The sequence below is a fragment of the Zootoca vivipara genome, chromosome 9 (genome assembly GCF_965207765.1).
Source record: "Zootoca vivipara chromosome 9, rZooViv2.hap1.1, whole genome shotgun sequence".
Taxonomy (NCBI): Eukaryota; Metazoa; Chordata; class Lepidosauria; order Squamata; family Lacertidae; genus Zootoca; species Zootoca vivipara.
This window is the reverse complement of record NC_142592.1, coordinates 20,747,662-20,772,550: the sequence shown is the minus strand read 5'-3', so window position 1 is coordinate 20,772,550 and position 24,889 is coordinate 20,747,662. Positions and strand designations below refer to the sequence as shown.

The window sequence follows — 24,889 nt, the reverse complement described above, 5'->3', positions numbered from 1 at the left end:
TCAGCTTCCCCCGCCATCTGGTTGCAGTCTTCTCCCTCCAAAATGAGGCTCTGAGCTATGTGGGCACTGCATCAGGGAGAACCAGCAGATCAGCTTCCCCCTCTGTGCAACCTGGAGTCAGAAGGGGAGGAACTGCAGTTCTCCATCCCTGGGTACCAGTCTTCAATCACCACCATTTCACCTTCCTCCTACTTCTCCTCAACTGTCTGAGGCTGCCAAATGAAGCCGGACCCTTACAGAGCCAAGGGGCCCGGGAACATTTCAAGGAAGGTTACCCCTTTTCCCATACACATTACTGGTGAGGTTTCTCTTGACATTAGGAGGAGAAAGAACCAAGAAAAACTAGGACAACTTTGGCCGTGCAATCCTGAATGTTGTTTTTTAGGGGGAGGGAGAAAGCTTTACCCTCTGTAGCACGTGGAAGTCCAAAGTAGCCAGTGAAGGACATGGAAGGTCAAAGGAGGCAACCAAGGCCAAAGATGGCAGATTTTCCCTCAACAGTGCTTGTGCCTGAGTGCTTTGTTTTCTTGCTCCTCCACAAAGTAATTACAGTTCCTCCAACACAAGGTCGTTGAAAATGGATATCTGTACATTAATCTTACTTATGAGTGGGTTTGTTGCATCCTGTTTTTGGAGCCTTATCAGACATAAGCAGCAACTATGCATATAATAAGCACATAAATAAGAATGAGCTTCACAACATTACCGCTGAAAGATCAGCACACAAAAAGTCATAATAGCATTATTGCAAAATGCAACAGCAAGCTGCTAATACAGAAACCACCAATAAATGCTACTTGTGCACTCATGAGAATTTCTAACAGTATACATAAAAAATAAACCTTTCCCAACAACCAGTGGACAACTTTCAGCAGGGGAAAACCAAAGACAACTCTCATAGCATGCATTGATTATAAAGCTAAAAAATAAATTTTGTCATTAGAGCATGTAGCATCAATTCGCTTAATGTCATTGTGTCTGTTCTGCACAATTCGACATTCCATTTCTACATTGCATTAAGAGGACGACAGTTTACATCATCTAAATGGCAGGGAAGCATTGAACAGAGAAACAGTGCCACCTAATGGCTACTCACTCCATGAGTCAGTCAACAACTGATTCAGGAATGTTTTAGGAATGACCAATTTTGGTCCGACTTCCACATCATACTTCTTCCTGAAATGGATCAATGCCAACATCTACATCAAAGCAGATCAAGTATTGTGTTCTACACTAAGAGGAATCTGCTTAGAAGGCAACATATCTAAATCTTTAACCCAACCAATTCCACATATTTTTCTACCATCTTTCACTGTGGTCTTATTATTATTATTCATATAATTATCATTATTAATGCTGAATCACTGCAGGCTGCTTACATTTGCATTTCTTATTCACAAGTATGTATTGCCACATATACTGGCATTGCGCTTTCAAATGCATGATGATAAACACTTTGAAGATCTGGAATTCAACAGTAATAACTGAATTTGTTACTCATGCAACAAATCTGCTGTGTTCTTTTCTGCAGCCATAACTGCGTAACAGCATTTCACATGAAAACCTCTGAAGAACATTAATGGTCCAAAGAAAAACGCAGATATATTGAAATTTATTTTAGTTACTTACACCAGTGAAACTATGTCTCCACGTTGCACTTCATAATTTCTAATACTCCAGTGGTTTAAAAGAACTACATCAGATTCCTGTCTTCCTCCAGGATTCAAAGAAGGCTGAGAAGAAGATAAAAAGAGATAGAGAGAGATGAGAGTATGAAAAGCAAAATTCAATCAACTAATATTAATATGTATAGTCCATGGAATATATTATCTATAAGGAGGACCACCACCCCTCATCATCTCAGACTGCATTTTAAGATAATGTTTATTTATTTTAAAGAACACCTGAGCTACTGATGCAACCCACTTAGGAAACTTATACATGCATCTGCTTGTCATTCCTTTAAAATGGAATTTCCTAACCTACCACTCTATTTCAACCCCACCAAGCTGCTCTATAAGCTCAAGCTACAAAAGAGAGTTTTGTTGCTTCACAGGGAGAACTGCCAGTAAGGAGGGTGAGAAGTAACTTCTGTGCCACAGATACATCTCTCAATATCACAAAATTCACCCTTAAGGTCACGGGGAATGTTACTGCTCACCAAAGTGAAATCAAGTATAGAAAATAGAATACGCAATGAGATGTATATTGATATATGTAACTTCCGCCATAGAGCTTCAGTATGCTAATGACAACGTAGTGTGCATACACTCAGAGGATGACCTCCAAACCATCCTAAATATCTTTGCAGAAGCTTGCAAAAAGCTTGGCCTATCACTCAACATCCAAAAAACCAAAGTGCTGCACTAACAAGTACAAAATAACCCCTCTGCAGCGCCACAAATCCAATTCAGTGGTGTAACGTTGGAAAATGTTGACCACTTCTCATACCTAGGCAGTTACCTTTCCACAAGGGCCAACATTGATGCTGAAATCCAGCATTGCCTGAGCTCTGCGAGTGCGGCTTTCTCCCGATTGAAGTGCAGACTGTTTGAGGACCGGGACATTAGCAGGGAAACCAAAGTGCTTGTTTACAAAGCTATTGTACTACCAACCTTACTATATGCTTGTGAAACATGGACCACTTATAAACGCCATCTCCAACTCCTCAAAAGATTCCATCAACGGTGTCTCCGAAAATTTTTACACATCACTTGGGAAGACAGGTGAACTAATATCAGTGTACTGGAAGAAGCAAATATCACCACTGTTGAAGCAATGATTCTTCAACAACAACTTCGTTGGACTGGTCATGTTGTGTGGATGCCTGATGATCGTCTTCCAAAGCAACTACTCTATTCCGAACTTTAAAATGGAAAGCGTAATGCTGGTGGTCAACAAAAGAGGTTTAAAGACTGTCTCAAGACAAATCTTAAAAAATGTAGTATAAACACTGACAACTGGGAAACACTGGCCTGCGAGCGCTCCAGTTGGAGAACAGCCTTTACCAAAGGTGTCATGGGCTTTGAAGAAACTCGATCTCAGGACATAAGGGAGAAATGTGCTAAGAGGAAGGCACGCTTGGCAAATCCACACCGTGATTAACTCCCACCTGGAAACCAATGTCCCCACTGTGGAAGGACGTGTGGATCCAGAATTGGCCTCCACAGTCACTTACGGGCCCATTGTTAAAATTGTGTTTATGGAAGACAATCTTACTCAGCTACAAGTGATCGCCAAAGAAGAAGAAGTAGTATATTGATAATGGAAAGGCTGTTGAAACACCCATTATATGAAAGAGTGTCAAATGTTCTATACGGTTCTGTTGATCTACGACTAACACAAAGCCAATTGCAAGAAGGTGAGCTTCCATAGCAAAATGCAGGGGAGGGGGGAGACTATGTGCTTACATAAACAACTCATCAGTATGAAAATAGTGAATACCCCCATAGTAAAAATGATTTATGACTTGTTAAGAAATGAAAGAGCGGTTTCATTTTCCCCTGACAATGACAAAAATAAGACACAACAAATGAATACAGGAAACCATGAGATTAAAAATACTGTTCCTAATCCAGTGTTCCCAGTCCAACAAATAACATTTCTATACTGAAAGTGTATTCCACTTTGCTGCTCATTAATGAGTTTCAAAAACAGAAACAAAAATATCTTCCTACGAAGCAAACTGGGATATTTTTCTCCATAACTTTAGTCTAATGCAGGAAATAAATAGCAGTAGAGGTTATTGTCAGGTATTTGTTAGGAGTCCAATATGGTGAAGGGCCCACCTCCTCAACAGAAACAGCCATCTCCAAAAATTTCAGAGGCAGAGTTTTAAAATATGCTTGGTTTGTGTGTGCACACATAAAGACATGAAGTGCATGAGACCCAATGAGGACACATTACAGAAGGGTCCACAAGGTCTGACACCGAACAACAGAAAAGGGGCACATTTGTTTCATCTAAGGTCCCCACAAGATAGTATTCCCTGCTGTCAATTAGACCTATTAGGAGTTATTCCAGAAGATTTAAAAGTAGCACCCACTAACACAAAACTGGGCAATCTGTGGGCTACCTGTGTCTCTCAGGGTTTCTTCCCCAGCAGGGGTAAACTTTGGTCTTTCAAATTTCAGCAGTAGTGTGCAAGCCCAAAATTCAGCTCTCCCCCCCCCCCCAAGGTCTCTCACCTTGTTCTGTTCAATTCAGAATGCCACCGTTGTGACGCACTGCAATGCCTCCTAGGCTTGGTGCCCAGTGCAGCGGAAACAGTTGTGCTACCCTGAATCCATTTCTGCTCCCCAGCGGCCCTCTGTCCACTTTTTCAGACTGAGGTCAGCAATGTAGAGATGAGGAAGTGGGGGGGGAGTACAGAGAGTTGATGCTGCAAGAGTCACCCCCCCCCATTTCCTCATTCATGTACTTTTCCAGGCTGGAATTGATGACTAAGATGAGATCGGGTGTCCTGGACAGAGGCAGAATTTTAAAAATGCTTGGTTCCTATACGTATAAATTCTTATAAGTTCACAATTTCATAATTCTGTCTACACAGATTCTAGCTGTCTAGGAGAGCAAGCTCTCCATATGGAAAATTTCCCCCCTCTATTAGATCTGGGAGCAGAACAGGTGAGAATGTCCATTGCAAGAGGCCTGGGTTGTTCCTGCCATAGAGCTCTTTTCTAAGACTCTTTCCTAAGACAGCTGATAGTTTGCATTAGTGGAGATCAGCATAGCTATCATGTGGCCCTGTCACCATCCTCCTTCCAAAAAAACCACATCTGGTCATGCACCAGCTCCATATCTCAAATCTTGATGGAGAACTGATCAGATTATGGGCAGGGAGAAGATGTGCAAGTGGTGTTGTCCGAGAAAATACATAGACCTAAATCAGTTGTACAGATTATAAAAAAAGGAATGTAGTCAAATTAATATGCAGCATCCATCATTGGAACAAGTGAATGATACAGGGAGAGATGATCTACCCAGTGAACCAAACATTTCAATATTCAGTAGATTACGTACTGATTTAATAAGACACTACCAGTGTACCACAATGGCTTTTTTTAATGGCTCCCATGTAACAATACACACTGAGAGTAATTAAGTAATCATGTGTAACATGCAATTTTGTCAATAGTGATGTTTATTCATATTCTCTTTCATTTCAGCAGCTATAGGCCATAAAATCTAAACAACATTTAATTATGCTCTTCACTTGCAGTAGTGGCTTCTTCTGCTGATGCTGCTGATCTTGTGTATGATTAACAGGTTTTTTAAAAAAATAAAAAAACAGAGAAAGCAAAGGGTTCTATCAATGGAGTAATTGTACCCCTTGAATTACCTCTGTTCATGCAATAGAACTCCCCATCTCTCCTCTTGCCATACTCCATCCAAATTTGCTCTGGAGGGTTGTAGAGAAACCCAGATCATATTAGAGGGAGGAGCAGGAATGTGTGAGGGGAGGCTTTGTTGCCCAAGTCTAAGTCATTCCACAAGCACAATTACTTTGTTCAATACAACACAAAGGACTGACTTTCTCATGTTTCCTACCTACATAGCTCAAATAAGCTCCAGCTTCCCAGTTAGGATTTCTAACCAAGTATAATAAATGTGTTTTTAACAAGCCACAAGACTCTTAATTGTGTCTTTCAATAGAAAGGAGTCTCTGTCAAATATGTACCAAAGTTATTGTGTTCTCCTTATAGCTTGATAAAAAACTGAGTTGAATCAGTTCCTGCGGCTGTAACCAACTGAGATCAAACTGTGTATTTTACTTCCAGTTTCCCCAGATGTTAAAGCTGGTGGCTGCCATCTCTTGCCCCCCATTTCTTCTGGAACAAGACTGCATTGTGACATAGCATAATTCCAAGGGCTTTTTTTTTGTAACAGGGAGAAGGAGACAGTAGCGTATTAAGATGGGGGTGGTAGGGGCATACCGCCCCGAGCAGCAGGCTGGGCGGGGGGCAGCAGGCTGGACGGGGCTGAACACTTTCGATGGCTGTGGCCGCCGCCATCGAGGACTTAAGCCCCGATGTGAGGGAGACTGCCTCACTCCGTGGCTTGCTTGCGGGGTTTGCCATGGCAATGCGTGCGTCATGATGTGCGACAGACGCCCTGCCCCCCAGCGGGGTGCCTTTGGGTTTGCCGCCCCAGGCAGCCAGAAAGCTAGTGATGCCACTGGAAGGAGAGAGAAGCGCCACTGCTATAGCCCCCCTCCCAATTCACCTCCCCACTAAAATGCTTATCCTTAAATTTCACCAACTGTTAAAAGGGGACATTTCAGCTCAGCCCTACTAACTAATGTACTGCTATTTTGTGCATTTTCAGAGTTTCCCCGATATGGATCTGCCTGCCTGATTGACAGTGGTAAGCTAGGACTAGAAATCAATAAAAATAATGATCTGCTGTCCCCTTTGATCCCCTTTTTTTCACACTCAACATATGATGAAATAAAACAGCCACCCAATCTTCAAGCCAGATTTATGAAAATGTTTACTCTTTAAGCTTTTGACTTTCCATGCCTACGTAAACCAATACTATGGGGGAGAACCTTAGCTCAGGGGAGGACCACATGCTCTTGTTCTGTGAAGATCCAAAATTCAATTCCTGGTGCCTTAAGGCAGGGCTGGGAATGCCCCATGTCCCCAAAGCAACTTCCAATAACATGAACTTAAGGATAAATGCATAGCATAATATCACAGGTCTAAATATATTTTTGTGTTACTGAAAGATTTAGAATGGACTCACAGGCAAGTGTGACAATGTGGGGGGGAACAGTCCCAAAACTGGAGATATACTCCCGTTTTTGTAATTAAAGGATAGCAGGGGCTCCCCCAGGGAAAGGGAAACACCTGTACTTGTCCTAATGGACGGATCATAATCTGGGTCGCTGTTGGAAAGTTAAACTTGCAGTTTGTCATGTGAGGCTTTGCAGCAGGCAGGCAGGCACAGCATGCAAAGGATATGCACAGCATGGACACTGGACAGACAGCCGACTCCTCAGCAATCGGCAAGCACAGGGTAACAAACCTTATTTTTCCCTTCCTTCTAGATTGTTGGCATCTGTATGTCTTGAGAGACAATGGGGTATGCTTCCCCAGGGGGTGAAGTCCTTTAAGATGCAGAATATAATACTCACTGTACCCCACAGAAAACGCAAGTCATGTCCAAACCTCAAGGAACATGTAACAGGGTTCTCTTTATACAACAGTCTGAGTTGGGGGTTGGAATAAGACATAGCTTTCTACCAACCTCCAGAAAACTTTAGAAGCATATCAGCATAAGCAGCTGTCAATCAGAGGGAAGAATTCTCACTACAGTGATGCCTCGCGAGACGAATTTAATTTGTTCCACGAGTCAATTCGTCTTGCAAAAAATTCATCTTGCAGGGCATTCGTCTTGCGGGGTACCACTGTACTCCTTCTGGCAGTTTTCATTGCTACAGAAGTTGGCTTTATATCAGACTACAAACTGTTAAAAGTCTCTGAAGTGATGCAAGACAGGCCGATATGTCTGATGACTGATAACAATACATTTCAAGGCCGAAATTCAAGATTTGGAGGAATTCTGGCCAGACTTTTTATACTCCAATTCGGTATTTATTTATTATGTTGTTATGCAAAAGAAAATCATCCATAACTGATGGATAGTTATGCAGTTCTCACTCAGTTAATTGCAACGTTTCACTATTATTCCACACCTACCTACCAATTAGGTTTTTCCCACAAAACTGCTTTATTAATCAAGCAGTAATTTGTATCATTCCTCATTCTCAGAGCAAAACAGAGACTGAATGAGACTTGTACTGGCCTTTGAAAATAAAAGCTATTTTAAAAGGGAATATACTGAGAGCAAAATCATTCAAATTACTCAGAATGGAAGCCATGCATTTGAATTGTTCCGCTGTCAGAGAAACCACCACACACATTCATTTCACGTGCCTTGTTGTGTTTCACAATAGGCCTCATACTTATAAATAGAAAGCTGAATTTTCATTTTTGATAAGTAGGTAAAGCTTATTGTGTTTTACTGTATAACTGTGGTTGGCAATAGACATTCACAGGATAAATGAACTTAAGTATATTCATAACATACGTTAGGTAGGACTAGGTCATCCTATCCTCCTTTGTTCTTAACTGACCAGTTGAAAAATCCTGTCAAATGACAGGTCCACTTTTCAGTTTTGTGACCTCAAGCCAACATAGCTAAACCTCTCAAGTATTAAAAGGGTCTCTGATGGGGAAGACACATTATCTTTGGCTTCTGAAACTCATGAACATAGGAGCCAACTCCTAGGGCATGGGTGTCAAACACAAGGCCCGGGGGCCTAATCCGGCCCGCCAGACCTCGTCATGTGGCCCGCGTAGCTGCCGCCGACAGTAGCCGCTGACAGTAGTTCTGGAGCCTGCGATTGGCCGAGGGTCAAAACCGGGGGCGGGGCTGCAGGCGGAGGCCGGGGTGCTGGACCCGCGCTGACGGCCTTGGCCAGGGAATTTCAATTTCGAATTAGGCTGAGGGAGGCGGTGGCACAGCGGCCAGACGGGGAAGTGAGATGCAGGAGAAGGAGGAGGAAGCCCGCCGAGGAGGTAGGAAAGCCCTACAGGCGCCGCCGGCAAAGTTGGTGCCGGGACGGAGCAGCGCTGGATTTTTTTTTTGCGGGCTTTGCTGTTGTCTCCGAGAGCGAGTGAGGTGGCACTGGGGAGCCGCCACCCGCCGCTTCCCTTCCTCTCCTCGGCTGCATCTGGGAGGTGGGCGAGCGAGCGGGTGAAAGGGATGCGAAAGGGAGTGAGCGAAAGGGAGTGAGCCTGCGGGGGAAGTAGGCGAAGCGCAACAGTCGCTCTCTTGATTCCCTCTTCCCCCATTTTCTCCTCATAGACACTCGGGAGGGTGCCTGGCTTTTGCTCTGCCCCCCACCCCCGAGCCGCCCTTTGGCTTCTCAGTTCCGGCGGAGCTGCTCCCTGGGGGGCGGCCGGGAGGGAGGCGGCGACGCCAGCACGGGTTCCTGCTCTTCCCGCTCTGCCGCCTCCTCCTCTTAGCCCCTCGTGATGTAGGGCTCCAGATGGAGTCGCCTCACGGTTTGAGTAGGTGGGAGGGGAATTTTTTTTGGGGGGGAGGTTTTCAAGCCTCCTCTGCCTGCAGTCCCGGTAGGGAGAGGTGGCGGCGAAGACGACAACAGCGCGGGTGGGGGGAAGAGCAGCTCTGAGGCAAAGATGCACGTCCGCTGGGGCTGCCACCCCCTTCCTCCTCGGGAAATCCGCTGCCCTCCCTCAGCGCAAGGGGAAGGGACTCTGGCACTGAGGAGGGAGGATGCAAAAGCAAAGCAGGGAGTTGGGGCTGCACCGCATGTTCCTGCCCCTCTCCAAAGCATGGGGTGGGTTGCAGCGTGTGGCATCCTGCCTAGCGGGGTTTGGGTGTGCGCAGGGCGGGAGAGGGAAGCCCTCTTTCCATCTGCAGGTTTTTAATCCCAGCAGTGGCTTTCTCCTTCCTGCCGAAGGTTTAGATGAGCCCCCCCCCCCGGAAGCCGTTGATCCCCACCTTTTGTTCAAATTTCCCTCATTTACATCCCCTCCCACACACGCGCCACGACGCAGGAATGTGATCCGCGTGGGGGCGGGAATGAGCTTACATTATTACAAAAAACAGTAATAATTGAATGCAGTGACAATAATTTATGATAATAAAGAGTGGACACATAGTCCTACAGACACAACCGGCCCTTTGAGGGTGACCAAACTGCTGATGCGGCCCCCGATGATTTTGAGTTTGACACCCCTGTCCTAGGGGATGAAGTCCCTTTGTCACCACCCTCATAAAATATTTGAGAGGACTCCCCCAAAGTTCATGGGCACTGCTGTTCAAATGGTGTGTGTATGCCGTGTTATGTAGAGTGGGGCATACTTGCCCCCAATATTTTATTCAAGTTGGCACCCCTGCTCATAAATCATGTTCTGTCACTGCTAGTACTTCCTGCATGTCCCAGCATGTGCGATGACGTCTGACTTTCCACTCCCGGTGTACATTAAGAGTACTGTGGTGTTTGCACTTACACATAAAAATTAATGGAACAAGCAATGAAGTTTCATTTGCATGAAACCCTGATCCAGCCCGCAAACTTTACAAAAAGAAGATACAAAATCCATAGCAACAAACAACTACCATAAATTATCCCACCAGCTGCATTCTGTCTCACATATGCTCAAGTCATTAAGTAAATATGCTAATATTGAAATATGTTAATAACTTTTTGGGTGAGCGCATCAAGGCTTAGCTCCAAGAGAACAGTAATAATTTGAGAAATTAATCTGGTTAGAAAATTATGATCCAACCGTGATACAATAAGGTGTCCATTAATCAGATACTAGTTCATGTAAAACCGAGGATCACAATAAGGTAAATTGCACTCAGGTTTAAAAGTTTTAACTATGTGGCTTCTGGCACTGAACAATTGCAAAATCAGCACAAAATGAACAATGATATGTATTTTAATTGATTTGTAATAAATTGTTTGTTATTTTAACACAGCAGCATTATCCCATAATTGCAGGGCTGCACTACATTTACCCGACTTCAGAATACAAAAACAAAAAAAAGGAAATTTGAAAAGAGAAGAGTAAGCCATATTTCCTTCCTTTTTTGAAAGAACTTTTAATTTCAATCACAGCATGAGATAGGATAATGAGTGCACAAAACCAGCTAGGAGTCTAAAAGGTCTATTACAAATCCAATCGTTGTGGATTGCACGGTGAAAGCTTAGAGTCAAGACAATCATATATCTGATGCAAGTGTGTTATTGATGAGTGAAAGGCGTCATGCTGACTAAACTTCACTTTCCATCACATCCTATAGCTTTCAAACACATTCAACATAATTCACTTTCTGGAGTGTGAGATAAAGAAAAAGAAGATGATTTGTCATGTTTTCCTTCCTCACGCAAAACAAGAGAAAGAAAACATGTACCTACAGAAGTGCTGTCAGTTGGATGTTGAATATATCCTTATCAATTCAATCCCATAACTTCTTTTTCATTTTACTCCATAGGTAACACTGCAGCTTCAAAGTTCACATATTGTACAGTTCACACTAACTTCAGTTTACATAAGTACACCTGTACTGGGAAGAAGGGTTCTAGTTTAGGTTTCTCCCTAACATGCTAACCTGTCACCTGCATGGATATATACAACTTTTGGAGGAGCATTTGGACATGAGATCAATCACATTCGGTCTGAAAAGATGCAGACCACCAAAAGCTGTGCCATGCATTCCTAGTGACTATGCAGTTCCACTCACCCAGAAAACTTCAAACTCAAGAACAAACCTTGATTGCAATGCATGGAGTGGTGCTAACCCTAACTCAGGTTCAGATGTAACATTAAGTCAAACCATAGCTTAGTTCTGAAGAGCATAGCAGCTGCAGGACCTGGGAATGAGCACACCAGCCATAATCTCCTGTTCAGAAACCAGCACACCTGCTCATTCATGTGAAATCATGGTTTGGTTTTGTGTCACATATGAGCTGGATCATTCAGTCTCCAATTGTGCTGATCCAGAAACAAAGCACATTTCTCACCGTAGCACCACTTAAAACTGGTGTATAGGGACATTTGGGACAGGCAGAAACATTCCTCTCAAAAAGGCCATCAGTGACAAAACCTTCAAGATCTGCACCCAGCTGGACTAAAAGCATGGGCACTCCAGTCCTGGTCCTTATCATCATCACACCCTCCATCACCATAAGATTACCTTAACTAGAGAAGTCTCATAATCAGGAAATGAGCATTCTCCCCTGAGGTTCTGACGCTATAATAATACTAATTAACATTAACAATAACAATAATTTATTATTTGTACCCCACCCATCTGGCTGGATTTCCCCAGCCACTCTGGGCAGCTTCCAACAAAGATTAAAATACATTAAAATGTCACACATTAAAAACTTCCCTAAACAGGGCTGCCTTCAAATAAGGAAGCCTTAACTAAAATCAGACACAATTACATTCACATTAGTTAAAATAAAGGAAACTTACAGCACTGAGAAACTTACAGCAGTGAGAGATTTTACTTCCTCAGGTTCCATGACCAATGCAGATGGTGACAGCAGTCACGAAATTAAAAGACGCCTCCTTCTTGGGAGAAAAGCAATGACAAACCTAGACAGCATCTTAAAAAGCAGAGACATCACCTTGCTGACAAAGGTCCGTATGGTTAAAGCTATGGTTTTCCCAGTAGTGATGTATGGAAGTGAGAGCTGGACCATAAAGAAGGCTGATCGCCAAAGAATTGATGCTTTTGAATTATGGTGCTGGAGGAGACTCTTGAGAGTCCCATGGACTGCAAGAAGATCAAACCTATCCATTCTGAAGGAAATCAGCCCTGAGTGCTCCCTGGAAGGATGGATCCTGAAGCTGAGGCTCCAATAGTTTGGCCACCTCATGAGAAAAGAAGACTCCCTGGAAAAGACCCTGATGTTGGGAAAGATGGAGGGCACAAGGAGAAGGGGACGACAGAGGACGAGATGGTTGGACAGCGTTTTCGAAGCCACCAACATGGGTCTGACCAAACTGCGAGAGGCAGTGGAAGACAGGAGTGCCTGGCATGCTCTGATCTATGGGGCCAAGAAGAGTCGGACACAACTAAACAACTAAACAACAACAGCATTTTAATATTGAAATTAAGATATACACCTGAACAGTCCAACCACAAAAATAAAATTCTATGCTTATGTAACAATTTTTGTTTGATTATGTTTGATTATGAATGATTATGTCAAGAGGATAAAAAAAGGTAAAGGACCCCCTGACAGTTCAGTCCAGTCATGAACAACTCTGGGGTTGCGGCGCACATCTTGCTTTACTGGCCGAGGAAGCCAATGTTTCCAGGTCATGTGGCCAGCATGACTAAGCCGCTTCTGGCGAACCAGAGCAGTGCACCAAAATGCTGTTTACCTTCCCGCTGTATTTATCTACTTGCACTTTGACGTGCTTTCGAACTGCTAGGTTGGCAGGAGCTGGGACCAAACAAGGGAAGTTCACCCCGGCGCAAGGATTCGAACCGCCGACCTTCCAATCAGCAAGCCCAAGGCTCAGTGGTTTAGACTACAGCACCACCCGCTGTGGAAAAAAGTGCATAAATCCTTTTTTGCACATCTTCCTCAATGAGTATAGTTACACAACTTGTAGTTTAAAAAGTACAAGCAGAGAGGATTATTATACCTGTGAAAAAGCAAGAGGAAGAGGCTGGTGGTTGTTCCAAATCATGATGTGAAACAAATAAAACAAGCCATGTGTGTAAATGAAATAAAGGACTTCAAAAAATTAAAGAAGGAGGAATCAGGTTTCTAGAAGAAACTCTCCTCCTTCCCCCTCAAAAGGAAAGAAGGTGGTGATGGAAACATCTCTCTTTGAAAAGTTGGTTTTCAAAGCAAAATTATTTTTAAAAATCCAAGATCCATCTTAGGCTATTTAAAAAAAATACAATTCAATTCAAACATAGCATTTTCCCCAATGCAACTTCTGCTGCAGCGCATGCCTATGCCATCTATTTATCAACTCTCCTGCTGACACCACATTCTACCTAGGTATGATTGACAGAACCGTTAATACTTCTCTTAATTCTAAATTAGCCAGATAGAATACTTTAAATTTCTTAAGCCTCTCAAAGTAATAGATGTATAGGTCTCAAAAAAAAGGGGACAGGGAGAAACCCCTGCTAAGTTCTGCACTCCCCAAACACAAGAAACTCCTGACTGGCCAAATACAGTGGAAACTGCCCTCTCTGTAATGAAAAGGCCTTTTACATAAAATGCTGAAAATTGCACTTTTCTCCTGCTTTTGAAACTGGATTGTCAATTTATAATTGAGGCCTCTGCGCAGGTGAAAATTAACTGGGCAAAAAGCAGCTGCATTGTTACCTGCATTGAAGCTCCTTCCACTCTTGCTATGCAAGCCACTCTGTCAAGGAAAGTCACAGTCACAGGAACAGCAACAAAAAAGCCTTTCAAAAAGGCTTTCATGTACCTTCGCCCAAAGCCTTGGGTCTGTGCCATAATCTGAAAGATGGAAGAAAAGCAGAGACACTGTAAAAGTAAGAATTTGGAACAAAGTCATTTCAACAGCATTAAAGCAAAACATTAGTTGTAATGATATACAATTTGTCAACAAAAAGCAAACAGGGATTGCCTTTGTTGTTGTTTTGTCCCAGAATCCTAGGCATAGCCCAATCAGTCTGTAATCTCCAATATTTTGGGCCACAAGAGGAGATCATATGGCTTCAACATTCATCATAAACTTTGCATGGGAGGGGTGTTTCCTCATCCTCTCACTCCCTGCTTTTCATAATATTTAACCTGATGAAGGTTTCTGGAGAGTTTACCGTAATAACCTATTCCCAATTATTCTGTGTCCAGACAGATGTCTACCAGCTCCATCTTGTACGCTGGCTGAGACCCTACCTGCCTGTGCACTATCTCACCAGAGTTGTACATGCCCTGGTAATCACCTGCTTGGAATACTGTGTGGAGCTACTTTGAAGGTGACTCAAAAACTACAACTAATCCAGAATGCGGCAGCTAGTCTGGTGACAGGGAGCAGCCACTGAGACCATGTAACACCAGTCCTGAAAGACCTACACTGGTTCCCAGTATGTTTCCGAGCACAATTCAAAGTGCTGGTGCTAACCTTTAAAGCCCTAAATGGCCTCGGCCCTGTATACCTGGAGGAGCGTCTCCACCCCCATCTTTCAGCCTGAGGTCCAGCTCCAAGGGCCTTATTTGTTCCCTTATGGCATAAGGGCCTTATGGCAGTTCCCTCACTGTGAGAAGTGAGGTTACAGGGAACCAGGCAGAGGGCTTTCTTGGCAGTGGCGCTCTCCCTGTGGAACACCCTCCCATCAGATGTCAAGGAGATAAAGAACTACACAACTTTTAGTAGACATCTGAAGGCAGCCCTGTATCTGAAAGCTTTTAATGTTTGATGTTTTGTGATGTTTTTATATGTGTTGTTGTTGTTGTTGTTGTTGCATGGCTGCCTGTTTTTCATATACTCTTAAAACAGGAACAGTCAACATGCTGCTCTCCAGATATTGCTGAATTACAATCAGAAATAGCTCATCAGTCTTAGGCAGCATAGCCAATAGGCAAAGGTAATGTGTGTTATTGCCCTTTCTTTCTCATTCTTCCCAGGAAAAAGCATCACACAGAGGAAAAGGTTGGCCTACTGCAGCCTTTCTTAACCTTGGGTCCTGCTAGCTAGGGAAGATGGGAGGTGTAGTCCAGCAACATCTGGGGAACCAAGGTTGAGAAAGGCTTGACTATGGGCAACCAGTTTTTAAACTATTATTTATATTTGTTTATTAATGTTATCTTGGTTATTTTCATTTGGGAACTTAGAATAATGGAATATAAATCTGCCCATCTGGAGTTAGAGATAAACTTGTAGGAGAGGGGCTGTTGGCAGTTCCATCACAGGAATATGTCTAGTTAGCAGTCACCGATGGAAGGGCCTTCTCAGTAGTGGCCTCCCATCTGCGTCCCTAGAAAGGTATGTCAGTCTCCATCACTATTAAATTTTAGGAGAATTCTACAGATATTTTTTTTACACAGGCATTTGATGAATGAAAATTCTGTCCCTGGCAACAGTGAAAATATTAATTTGAACGTATGTGATAGCTTTTAGGAGTTTTTAGAATGTTTTTTAGAAGGTTGTTTTTTACCTTTTACAAGATTATATTTTTAGTATTGACATGTTTGCTTCCCATGGCTCCTTTGGAGGAAGATGTGAGATATAAATGTAAATATCCAATAGTAGATAAATGAACTACTACCCAATGAAAACCCAACAGCTTAGTCTTATATTTGGCAATCATCACTTGATTACATGGAATCATAGAACTGTAGAGTGGGAAGGGACCCTGAGGATCATATAGTACAACCCTCTGCAATGCAGGAATATGCAGCTGCCCCATACGGGGATCGAACCTGCAGCCTTGGCGTGATCAGCACCACACTCTAACCAACTGAGCTATCCAGGCTCTAGGTTGCATGTGTGAAGCTGTCCAGGAAGACTCAGAAATGTGGTCTGCAGAAGTTGGGGATACAGCATTTGCAATGCAAGTAAAACAACACTATTCTGCAATGTGAGAATGCTTGCCTGCAGGTAAGAAGTAAGCACATCAGTCATGGCTGTACATCTTTAAACCAAGATTCAATCCCATCCAACCAAGAAAAGGAAAATACACACTGAGTGTGCATTATGATAATGTCCATCTGCCTTCTGCCAATCCATCCCACCTACTGCAAATACTACACCATCATCAGGTCTCTGCCACTGGTCCCCTATACTGTGGGGGGGGAAAATACACCACAACTGTGAACGAATGAAGCAGCCATTTACCCAGAAAAAAATACTACACAATTGTCTAATAGCAGATACTTTCAGATGAATTATTAGCTGTATGTTTTGTAATCTCTGTTGTTCTGCAATGGAAAAGAATATTTGCTGTGCAAATAGACAAATATGCTGCTTAACATGCAAAATTGAACAGAAGAAAATGCTTCTGAAGCACTAGATCATTGAGTGGAGCCAGGGGTTTTTTTAAAAAGCAAAAACACTGAACTTAACAAGATGGAAACAAGGAAATGCTGTGTTTAACATCACCACTCAAATCCAGGTAACAAAACTGAAAATATGAAAAACTGAAATATTAGCATACTGAAATACTTGGAAGCATTCAAATATCAAGCGCCTTCTTTGATCTTTTTAATTTCAAACCTTCACTTCTCAAAGTTATTGAAAGAGAAATTATGCAACTCCAGAGCCCCGCAAGTCATTTTAGGCTTTATGTCAACAGGGTTCCAACCTAAATGATGAGCCAGTGACCAAAGCCAGGTGTTCACTCCTTAGAATAGCTATTTGGGGGGGGGAGTTGCGATTGGGAACAATTTTCTGCAGCAACCTATACTCTTAGACTGATATCCACCCATGTTGCCTTAAAAAAAGTCATACTATGCGAAGATCATACAGCAAGAAAAGCTAGAAACAGAAAACAACAAAAGGTCTATGCCCTTTTACTTGTATGTACCATTAGGGCTCACACATTTGTATTTGCCTTAGATATAAACAATAAAAATAAAGCAATTGCACTGTCCTGTAGTTTACAGCAGCAACAACAAAGGGTGAGGAATGAGAATGGCAAATTGCCTGCCTAGCAAAGATCAAAAGAACCAGCAAATAACAGGTCAAAATCCAAGGAAGCCCATACTGTGCATCTTAGAGATTACAGCAGATGGAGCACAGCGCTATCTGGACTGAAGTGTTAGTGTACAAAAAGTCCAGGGACTATAATGGGTCTCCAGCAGGTACTACAACATATGGAGCAGAGATGCTATTTAGATTCCTCTCTACATTTAAATGTTTATTTTTATTTCCTACACTCGTTTGCACATTAGAAGACGCAGTTTGTCAAGCCGCCTGCCAAAACTCATCAAGTAATACACCGAAAGCCTCAACTCACAAATTTGCAAGTCTAAGCACTTAAAAATTACCCACTGACGTATTACAAGATAAACAGCAGTAAAATCACAGCAACCTTCCTCAAAGCAAATTGGGGTGGGGTGGGGAGATGACCCCTGATAGGCATAAGGAGAGGCAAGAGGCAATGGCAAGCAGCAGCTTATTTCAAACAAAGCAGTTTGCAACCATGTTCATATTATCTTATCACTGGAAATGGGTTAAGTATTCCAATTGCTTTGTAAAATTGTCAGAAGAAGCATGTTCTACTGAGTCATCAACTGGACAAGTTTCCTAGTTTAAGATCATCCAGATTTGTCCCATCAATTCAGCTTCAGAGAGAATTTGCAAAAATAGCATAAAGCGTATGGGGACACAGGTGGCACTGTGGGTTAAACCACAGAGCCTAGGGCTTGCCGATCAGAAGGTCGGCGGTTCGAATCCCTGCGATGGGGTGAGCTCCTGTTGCTCGGTCCCAGCTCCTGCCAACCTAGCAATTCAAAAGCACGTCAAAGTGCAAGTAGATAAATAGGAACCGCTCCAGCAGGAAGGTAAACGGCGTTTCCATGTGCTGCTCTGGTTCGCCAAAAGCGGCTTTGTCATGCTGGCCACATGGCCTGGAAGCTGTACCACATGGCCTGGAAGCCAATAATGTGAGATGAGCGCCGCAACCCCAGAGTTGGTCACGAATGCACCTAATGGTCAGGGCTCCTTTACCAAACATAAAGCGTACAGTTCAAGAAATTATGTCAAATTGCTAATAAATTCTAAGGGAAAGCTTTAGACAATGTCAGTGTGTTCTACTAATACCATTTATTGTGCATTAACACAACAAATTCTTGAATTATGTTTATCAGTTGAATGTTGTAGCTTTTCCCAACATTGTGGCATACATGTAAGGTTCTTTAAGAAACAGAAGCAAACACATGATTCTATTGGATACTCATAAACAGTGGTACCTCGGTTTACAAACACAATTGGTTCCGGGAGTCTGTACTTAACCTGAAGCGTACTTAACCTGAAGCGAACTTTCCCATTGAAAGTAATGGAAAGTGGATTAATCCGTTCCAGACGATCCGTGGAGTACTTAAACTGAAGCGTACTTAACCTGAAGTGAACTTTCCCATTGAAAGTAATGGAAAGTGGATTAATCCGTTCCAGACAGGTCCACTGAGTAATTAAACTGAAAATACTCAAACCGAGGCATACTTAAACCAAGGCATGACTGTACTGAGCATGACAGTGAAGGCATTTGTTTCTAAGGAAACCCTTTTACAAATTCAGATGTAGACAGGGATGTCTCCAAATTAATGCTCAGTGGCCACAATCCAGTGTCAAGTTCCTTAAGCTATTGTCCTGGTCCACACATAATGTTCCAAATGACGGTTAAGTTAAAACTTGCTATGTGTGCAACTACTCAAATGCTAAACTTGTTTGGAATATTGGTAAAGTTCATTTTATTTCTGCTGTTATAATGGTGCTGAATTAACAACAACAACAAAATTCCTTCCAGTAGCACCTTAGAGACCAACTAAGTTTGTCATTGGTATGAGCTTTCATGTGCATGCACACTTCTTCCGATATATCTGAAGAATACAGATACATCTGTATCTGAAGAAGTGTGCATGCACATGAAAGCTCATACCAATGACAAACTTAGCTGGTCTCTAAGGTGCTACTGGAAGGATTTTTTTTATTTTGTTTCGACTACGTCAGACCAACACGGCTACCTACCTGTAACTGGTGCTGATTTAAGTGAGATTAAAATGAGTAAAGCACATCCTCAAAGTATTAATATTATTCAGGGTTGGCAGACTGTTTTTTGTTTGCACTAACATTATCAGATATGCAGAAGCTGTTGTTAAGCATGGAATGCCAGTGGGGGTGGAAAAAATGTCGCTTGTGTGCTTCACAGCTGAAGTAGTACATATAGCTGTCTAAAGTCCTTGCCACTGTAAGGCTATTAAGTCCAGGGTCTTAAATTATCCAGCTGCACCACTGGGTCCCTGGCCTATATAAGGTTCTTTGTCAAACAGAACTTCACATTTATGGGTTTCCCCTCCTTTTGGTCTTGTTAGAAATCTCAGCTCTAACTATCAGCATTACAAAGTGACATCCAATGGCTCACTACAAAGTCCTAGTAGATGGACTGTTCTGTCACTCAGTTTAATTTTATTGTGTGAGGCTTTTTTGTAACAGCATGAGGAAAATTGGTTTTTTTCTGTTTCTGATTTTATTACTATTCCTTTTCTTCGAGGCACATGTGTTTGAGCCTGTGCTACAGTGCTTTGAAGTGCACAAAATGCCCTCAGTGTTCTCAGAGTAACCTCAAAGCATCCTAGCCTGATCCTTTGGTGTATTATTACAACTTGAATTAAATCCAGACAGTGAAAACCTATTTGAGGAATCCTTTGGTGTTGCACTGATATGGCACATATTAATTCTAGAACTATAGTGTAGAGAACTTCTATAAAGAACCACCCCATCAAAAACCAGCAATAAAGAATTCAGTGACTCATCCTTAATAGGATTGAATTATGTTTACATTTCCCAAATCTCCAGATCTTAGTAATTTTTTTCTCCAAAAACTTAGGTTTACACTCTGGAGTCAAAAAGTATACTGAGTTACTGACCTCCACATTCTATAAAATCAAGTTCATCTTGCTTGAATAAGTATTATTCAGCAGTATAATTAGATATTTTGCAGAGATAATTTACAATATGAAGTCTGTCTCAACTCAACTGTAAGAAGTAAATATATGTAGATTTTTGTTTGATCAAATGGTGGCATCCACTTCCAAAAGCTTACAGCAATAACATGGTACCCTTCATTTAGCTACACAGTACCCAAAATGATTTCTCCTAATACTGTACAGTATTAAATAATTAACAACTTCATGATGCAGTTCTCAAAAAAAGTACAGCATCATATTTGCTTTCTACAAAATAAGCTGCGTTACGTTGCTATTTTACTGGGGAATAAGCCTTATTGAGTTCAACAGGAGTAACCTCAAAGCAGGCATGGATAGGATTGGACTGCTAGACAATCATGGTTGTGAATCTGTTTCAAGATCTTCCTTTCTGTGGCATCACTCCATTTCTGCAGTCATACGCTTTTTAAAAATGAGCAGTTAATTTATGTTGTGCAAAAGGGGAAAGAAGGAGGAAGAGGAGGAGGAGGAGGAGGAGGAGGAGGAGGAGGAGGAGGAGGAGGAGGAGGAGGAGGAATAATTTATTATTTATACCACGCCTATCTGGCTGGGTTTCCCAGAAAGTGTATGAATCAGAAGCAGACATCAGCTTTGAAGTAAAGCATCTAGCCTGAATCAGGACCATTTTAGTGGGATTGTAACTCAGTACTAAGGGATACATCATAATGCAGGACTAAGGGATGTGTATGTGATCAGCGGGTGCTATGTTTGCTTCTGCTTCCCACAGCTGCTTTCCTGAAACACTGGCACATTTGACAACCAAGGATGCAAGTTTTGGTTTTTTGTTAAACGAAAAGTTAATTTGATAAAATTTGATAGAATTAAATATGCAGTCCAGAAATTAAGGCCTCTCACTCAAAATATGGGTTGTTGATGTTGTTTTACATTTAAAAGCATAAGGGCCATACTACCACTTATGAACCTGTTTTAGATTACCAGTTGCTTGCTCCTTTTTAGGTTCCCAAAGTTCCATTCTCACTCGCTAAGGCAGGACCAGATGTTGGACTACAACACTTTTCAACTTTTACAACTGGTCACATGCTGGCTAGAACTTATGGAAACTGGAAGTGCAACAGCATTTGGAGAATTGGACGACTCCCATCTAGTTGCTTTTTGACTCAGGAAGTATTTTTTTGGTTATTTGCAAAGCTACCCTAGCCTTCAACTGTTGCTTCCTACTTACACCAAGTTGCTATCACCAACTATTCATCAACTATTGTGCTCAACTATTCCTTATGCAGCCTGCTAAAATTAGTGTTTCCTACTAAAGTCCAGCTGAACTGCATACTTTTATGAAGTATGCTACATTTTGTTTTAAAACACACACACACACACAAAATGTAAATATCATAAATAAAACAAACACATCTATAGCCCAAAGTAAAGGAAATGTAAACAATGTGCGGAGAATTTACCTTTTCACTATAAAATAGAAATATTTTTGCAAATAGGGCTCCAAATCTAAACACTATCAGTAGAATAATGGTTGCAGAAATTAAGTTCATCTTGAAGAAATGCCACAACTTTTTGACCATGATGGAATTTAAGACTACCGGTATCTAGCTGCTGAAATTGTGGCCATTAGGGGTAGAAACATGACAATTAATTTTACATATGGAAGACGAACTCAAGTGTTGCTTAGATCTGTTATCTTTAATACCTTTTCAATACTACAATTAAGGGTTGTCAAAGATTTGGGGATAAATGGGTTTACTGTCCTTTTAATGCATGCTTATGGTATGTGGTGATTTTAATCAGAGGTAATGACTATGCACCAAGAAGTGGCAAATATTTTAGATTAAGTAACATTGAATGCAAGTGTGTAATATTGCCTACTTAAATAGTAACAGTGTTTCTTCTTATTGTTTTGCTGTACCTAACCTTGCTCTGGTGGCTTTGACAACACTCTCCATAGGAAAGTTTAACTGGCAAAACTTTTTCTTATCTGGGAAAAGATTCACAAGCAGGGATGTGGGTTCAAGCCCCACGTTGGGCAAAAAGATCCCTGCATTGCAGGGGGTTGGACTAGATGATCCTTGTTGTCCTTTCCAACTCTACAATTCTATGATTTTATTATCCCCATTTCTTGCACCAGTCAGGTGGGTTAACCTAAGTAACAGCACATGTGGGATGATGTGATGCAAGTTATTTTCTTCTATGCCAACACCAATTTCCAATATTAAACAATTACACTTGGGGTAGTTTCAGAAAGTCGTACATGTGAACCTCAAAAGTTCCTGAAGAATATGGTTTTGGTCATAAAAGCTCTCCACTTTACACATCTTCAGTTTATGTCTCTATATCATGGGTAGGCAAACTAAGGCCAGGGGGCCAAATCCGGCCCAATCGCCTTCTAAATCCAGCCCGCGGTCAGTATGGGAATCAGCGTGTTTTTACATGAGTAGAATGTGTGCTTTTATTTAAAATGCATCTCTGGGTTATTTGTGGGTCATAGGAATTCGTTCACTTTCCCCCAAAAAATATAGTCCGGCCCCCCACAAGGTCTGAGGGATAGTGGACCGGCCCCCTGCTGAAAACGTTTGCTCTATATAACCCCTCTTTAAGAGGAAATGGTTCCTTCCTGGTCCTCTGGTGCTTATTGTCATTTGAGCAGCAAAGACAAATGAACTCATACATACAGGTGACCAAGAAAGAAGTGTTTCTGGACTTGGGTGTGTATCTGAAGAAGTGTGCATGCAGACGAAAGCTCGCACCAATGACAAACTTAGCTGCTCTCTAAGGTGCTACTGGAAGGATTTTTTTTATTTTGTTTCGACTATGGCAGACCAACACGGCCACCTACCTGTAACTAGTCCTAAGTAAGCGATATAGGTGAAATATCTGGGGAAGGGGGGGTGCACCGGCTAAGGAATTTCATCCCTCAAGCCAGCTGCAGAACGAGAAGTCCCTTCCTAGAATGAGAAGCTGCTTTGCGACATGTGGGTGGATTTTTAAACCGATGATCTGGAGGCAACGCAGTCAAACCTACCTATGCATGTTCACTTCCAAGTGCACACAGGCTTATTATGGCCATAGTGGTGTAGACCTTTTACTTCGAACACTTGACTAGGGTCATCCACCGCAGCTCCCTTCACTCCCTGATTTACCTCAGGGCAAGGGAAGCTGCTGCACTCCCCCTGACAGCAGACACAGCCGCCTTTCGAGGCGAGGCGGGGGGGGGGGGGAGGGAGCTGTTCTTTGCAGCAGCTGCTTGCAAGCCCGGCGTTCCCCTCAACCACCCTTGGCCAGATGAGGACTAGCGCCCCCCCCCACTTGACAGAATGAAGGCAAGCAAGCGCCACAAGCAGGACATAGTCTCCCTTCCTCGGCAGCCCCCCCCCCCCCCGAGACTTTCCTCCTCACTCCGCTGACCGGAGGAAGAGCCTTTTTGACCGGTCGCGTCCTCCCAGTTTCTCCCCTCCTCCGACCGAGGAAATCTCCCCTCAGAGGCACAGCCCCGCGGTCGACCTGCCCTAGGGCGGGGGCTCCAGCAGGTCTTAAGGCTGCCCCCGCGGAACTGCACTTCGCCACAAGGGGCTAACTGGAGCACCCTCGCAAAATTAATAACAATAATAATCCCACCCTCAATTGGCTCTCTCTCTCTCTCTCCCTTCACGGCGAAAACTCGAAACTGTTTCGCGCCCCTCCCCACCACATTTCCAAACGCCTTCAGCTGCCTGAGCCCCGCCGGCCCCCGTAGAGCTCCCCGCAACTCCAGCGCCTTCTTCCCGTTTCTCTCCAACACAGAAACGCCGCTCGCGACTGCGCCGCCCCGACTCACCGCTTATCGGCGCTGACGCCACCACGCCAAGGGGGCGGAGAGAGGGGGGGAAGGAGGCGAGCCGCGCGTGCGCTCTTTCGGCAGGGAAGAGAGAGTTGCGAAGGAGGGGTGGATACGTAAGTGGGTGTTTGAGGGCGCGCGCGCGGTCCCTCCTTCTCGCCGAACGGAGGGGAGGAGCCTCGCGACCTGGTTTAAGAAGAGCACGCGCTCCCACTCTCCCCGCTACTTTACCTCAGCAGCCTCCTGGCAAGAGCGTGGCCAGCTACTCGGGTTGGTTCGCTAGCCCTCCTGGGCGGCGAATGAGAGCGAAGCGTTGGTACAGGGACGCTCTCTCGGTCCCGCTTCACCGTGGGCGCCAGGTTGTGTTGATGGCCCGCGCCAGCGCCGCGTCAAAATAGGCGGAAGCTCCTCTCTCTCGTCAGTCAGAAAAGCGCTTCGTAGTGGGAAATGGGCGTCTGCTGTGCAGCATTAAGGAAGCCCCTAAAAGGCACAGCAGGTGTTTCATCTGGTTGCTATAATTCGAGGTGTGACAATAAGCACTCACACAAACACAATCTGATGAAGGGCGCTATACAAATTTAATTTGGTAACATTAATAAGGCTGCGATCCCATACACATTTTCAAAGCCACTGTGTACACGCTGAGCCACTCCAGACAAGCGCGGGCATGGAACTCAGCCATTATTATTTATCATTAACTTCTTGCTACCTCCACTTCGCCATAAGGTCCCAGGGTGGGTCCCAATGTTTAAAAAACAATATTTAAAACAGCATTGGCCTCGCCTAGGATTTAAGGCAATAAGAAAATGATCTAGATTCTAGATTAGAGCCAAGGAGTTTGGCTGGGAACATGATGTAAAATGGTGGCAGACCTTGCCTCTCCTGACAACACTCCACCA

General features: G+C 43.2%; 1 protein-coding gene across 4 annotated transcripts in view; it reads right to left on the bottom strand.

The window, feature by feature from the left end:
• The window catches only part of IMMP2L (inner mitochondrial membrane peptidase subunit 2), a 463,340-nt gene extending 438,918 nt beyond the window's left edge, over nucleotides 1-24,422 (bottom strand). The window contains exons 1-3 of one of the 4 annotated variants that reach the window (XM_035127413.3): nucleotides 24,222-24,422; nucleotides 13,904-14,041; nucleotides 1,630-1,733 (exon numbers count right to left, since the gene is read on the bottom strand). In XM_035127413.3, coding sequence (XP_034983304.1) covers nucleotides 1,630-1,733; nucleotides 13,904-14,038 — 239 coding nt within the window. In that variant the 5' untranslated portion in view covers nucleotides 14,039-14,041; nucleotides 24,222-24,422. Of the gene's footprint in view, nucleotides 1-1,629; nucleotides 1,734-13,903; nucleotides 14,042-23,198; nucleotides 24,110-24,221 lie in introns of those variants that run through there. The other 3 variants (XM_035127412.3, XM_088652251.1, XM_035127414.3) reach the window with 3 other exon arrangements.
• Between the last annotated feature and the right edge of the window lie 467 nt (nucleotides 24,423-24,889).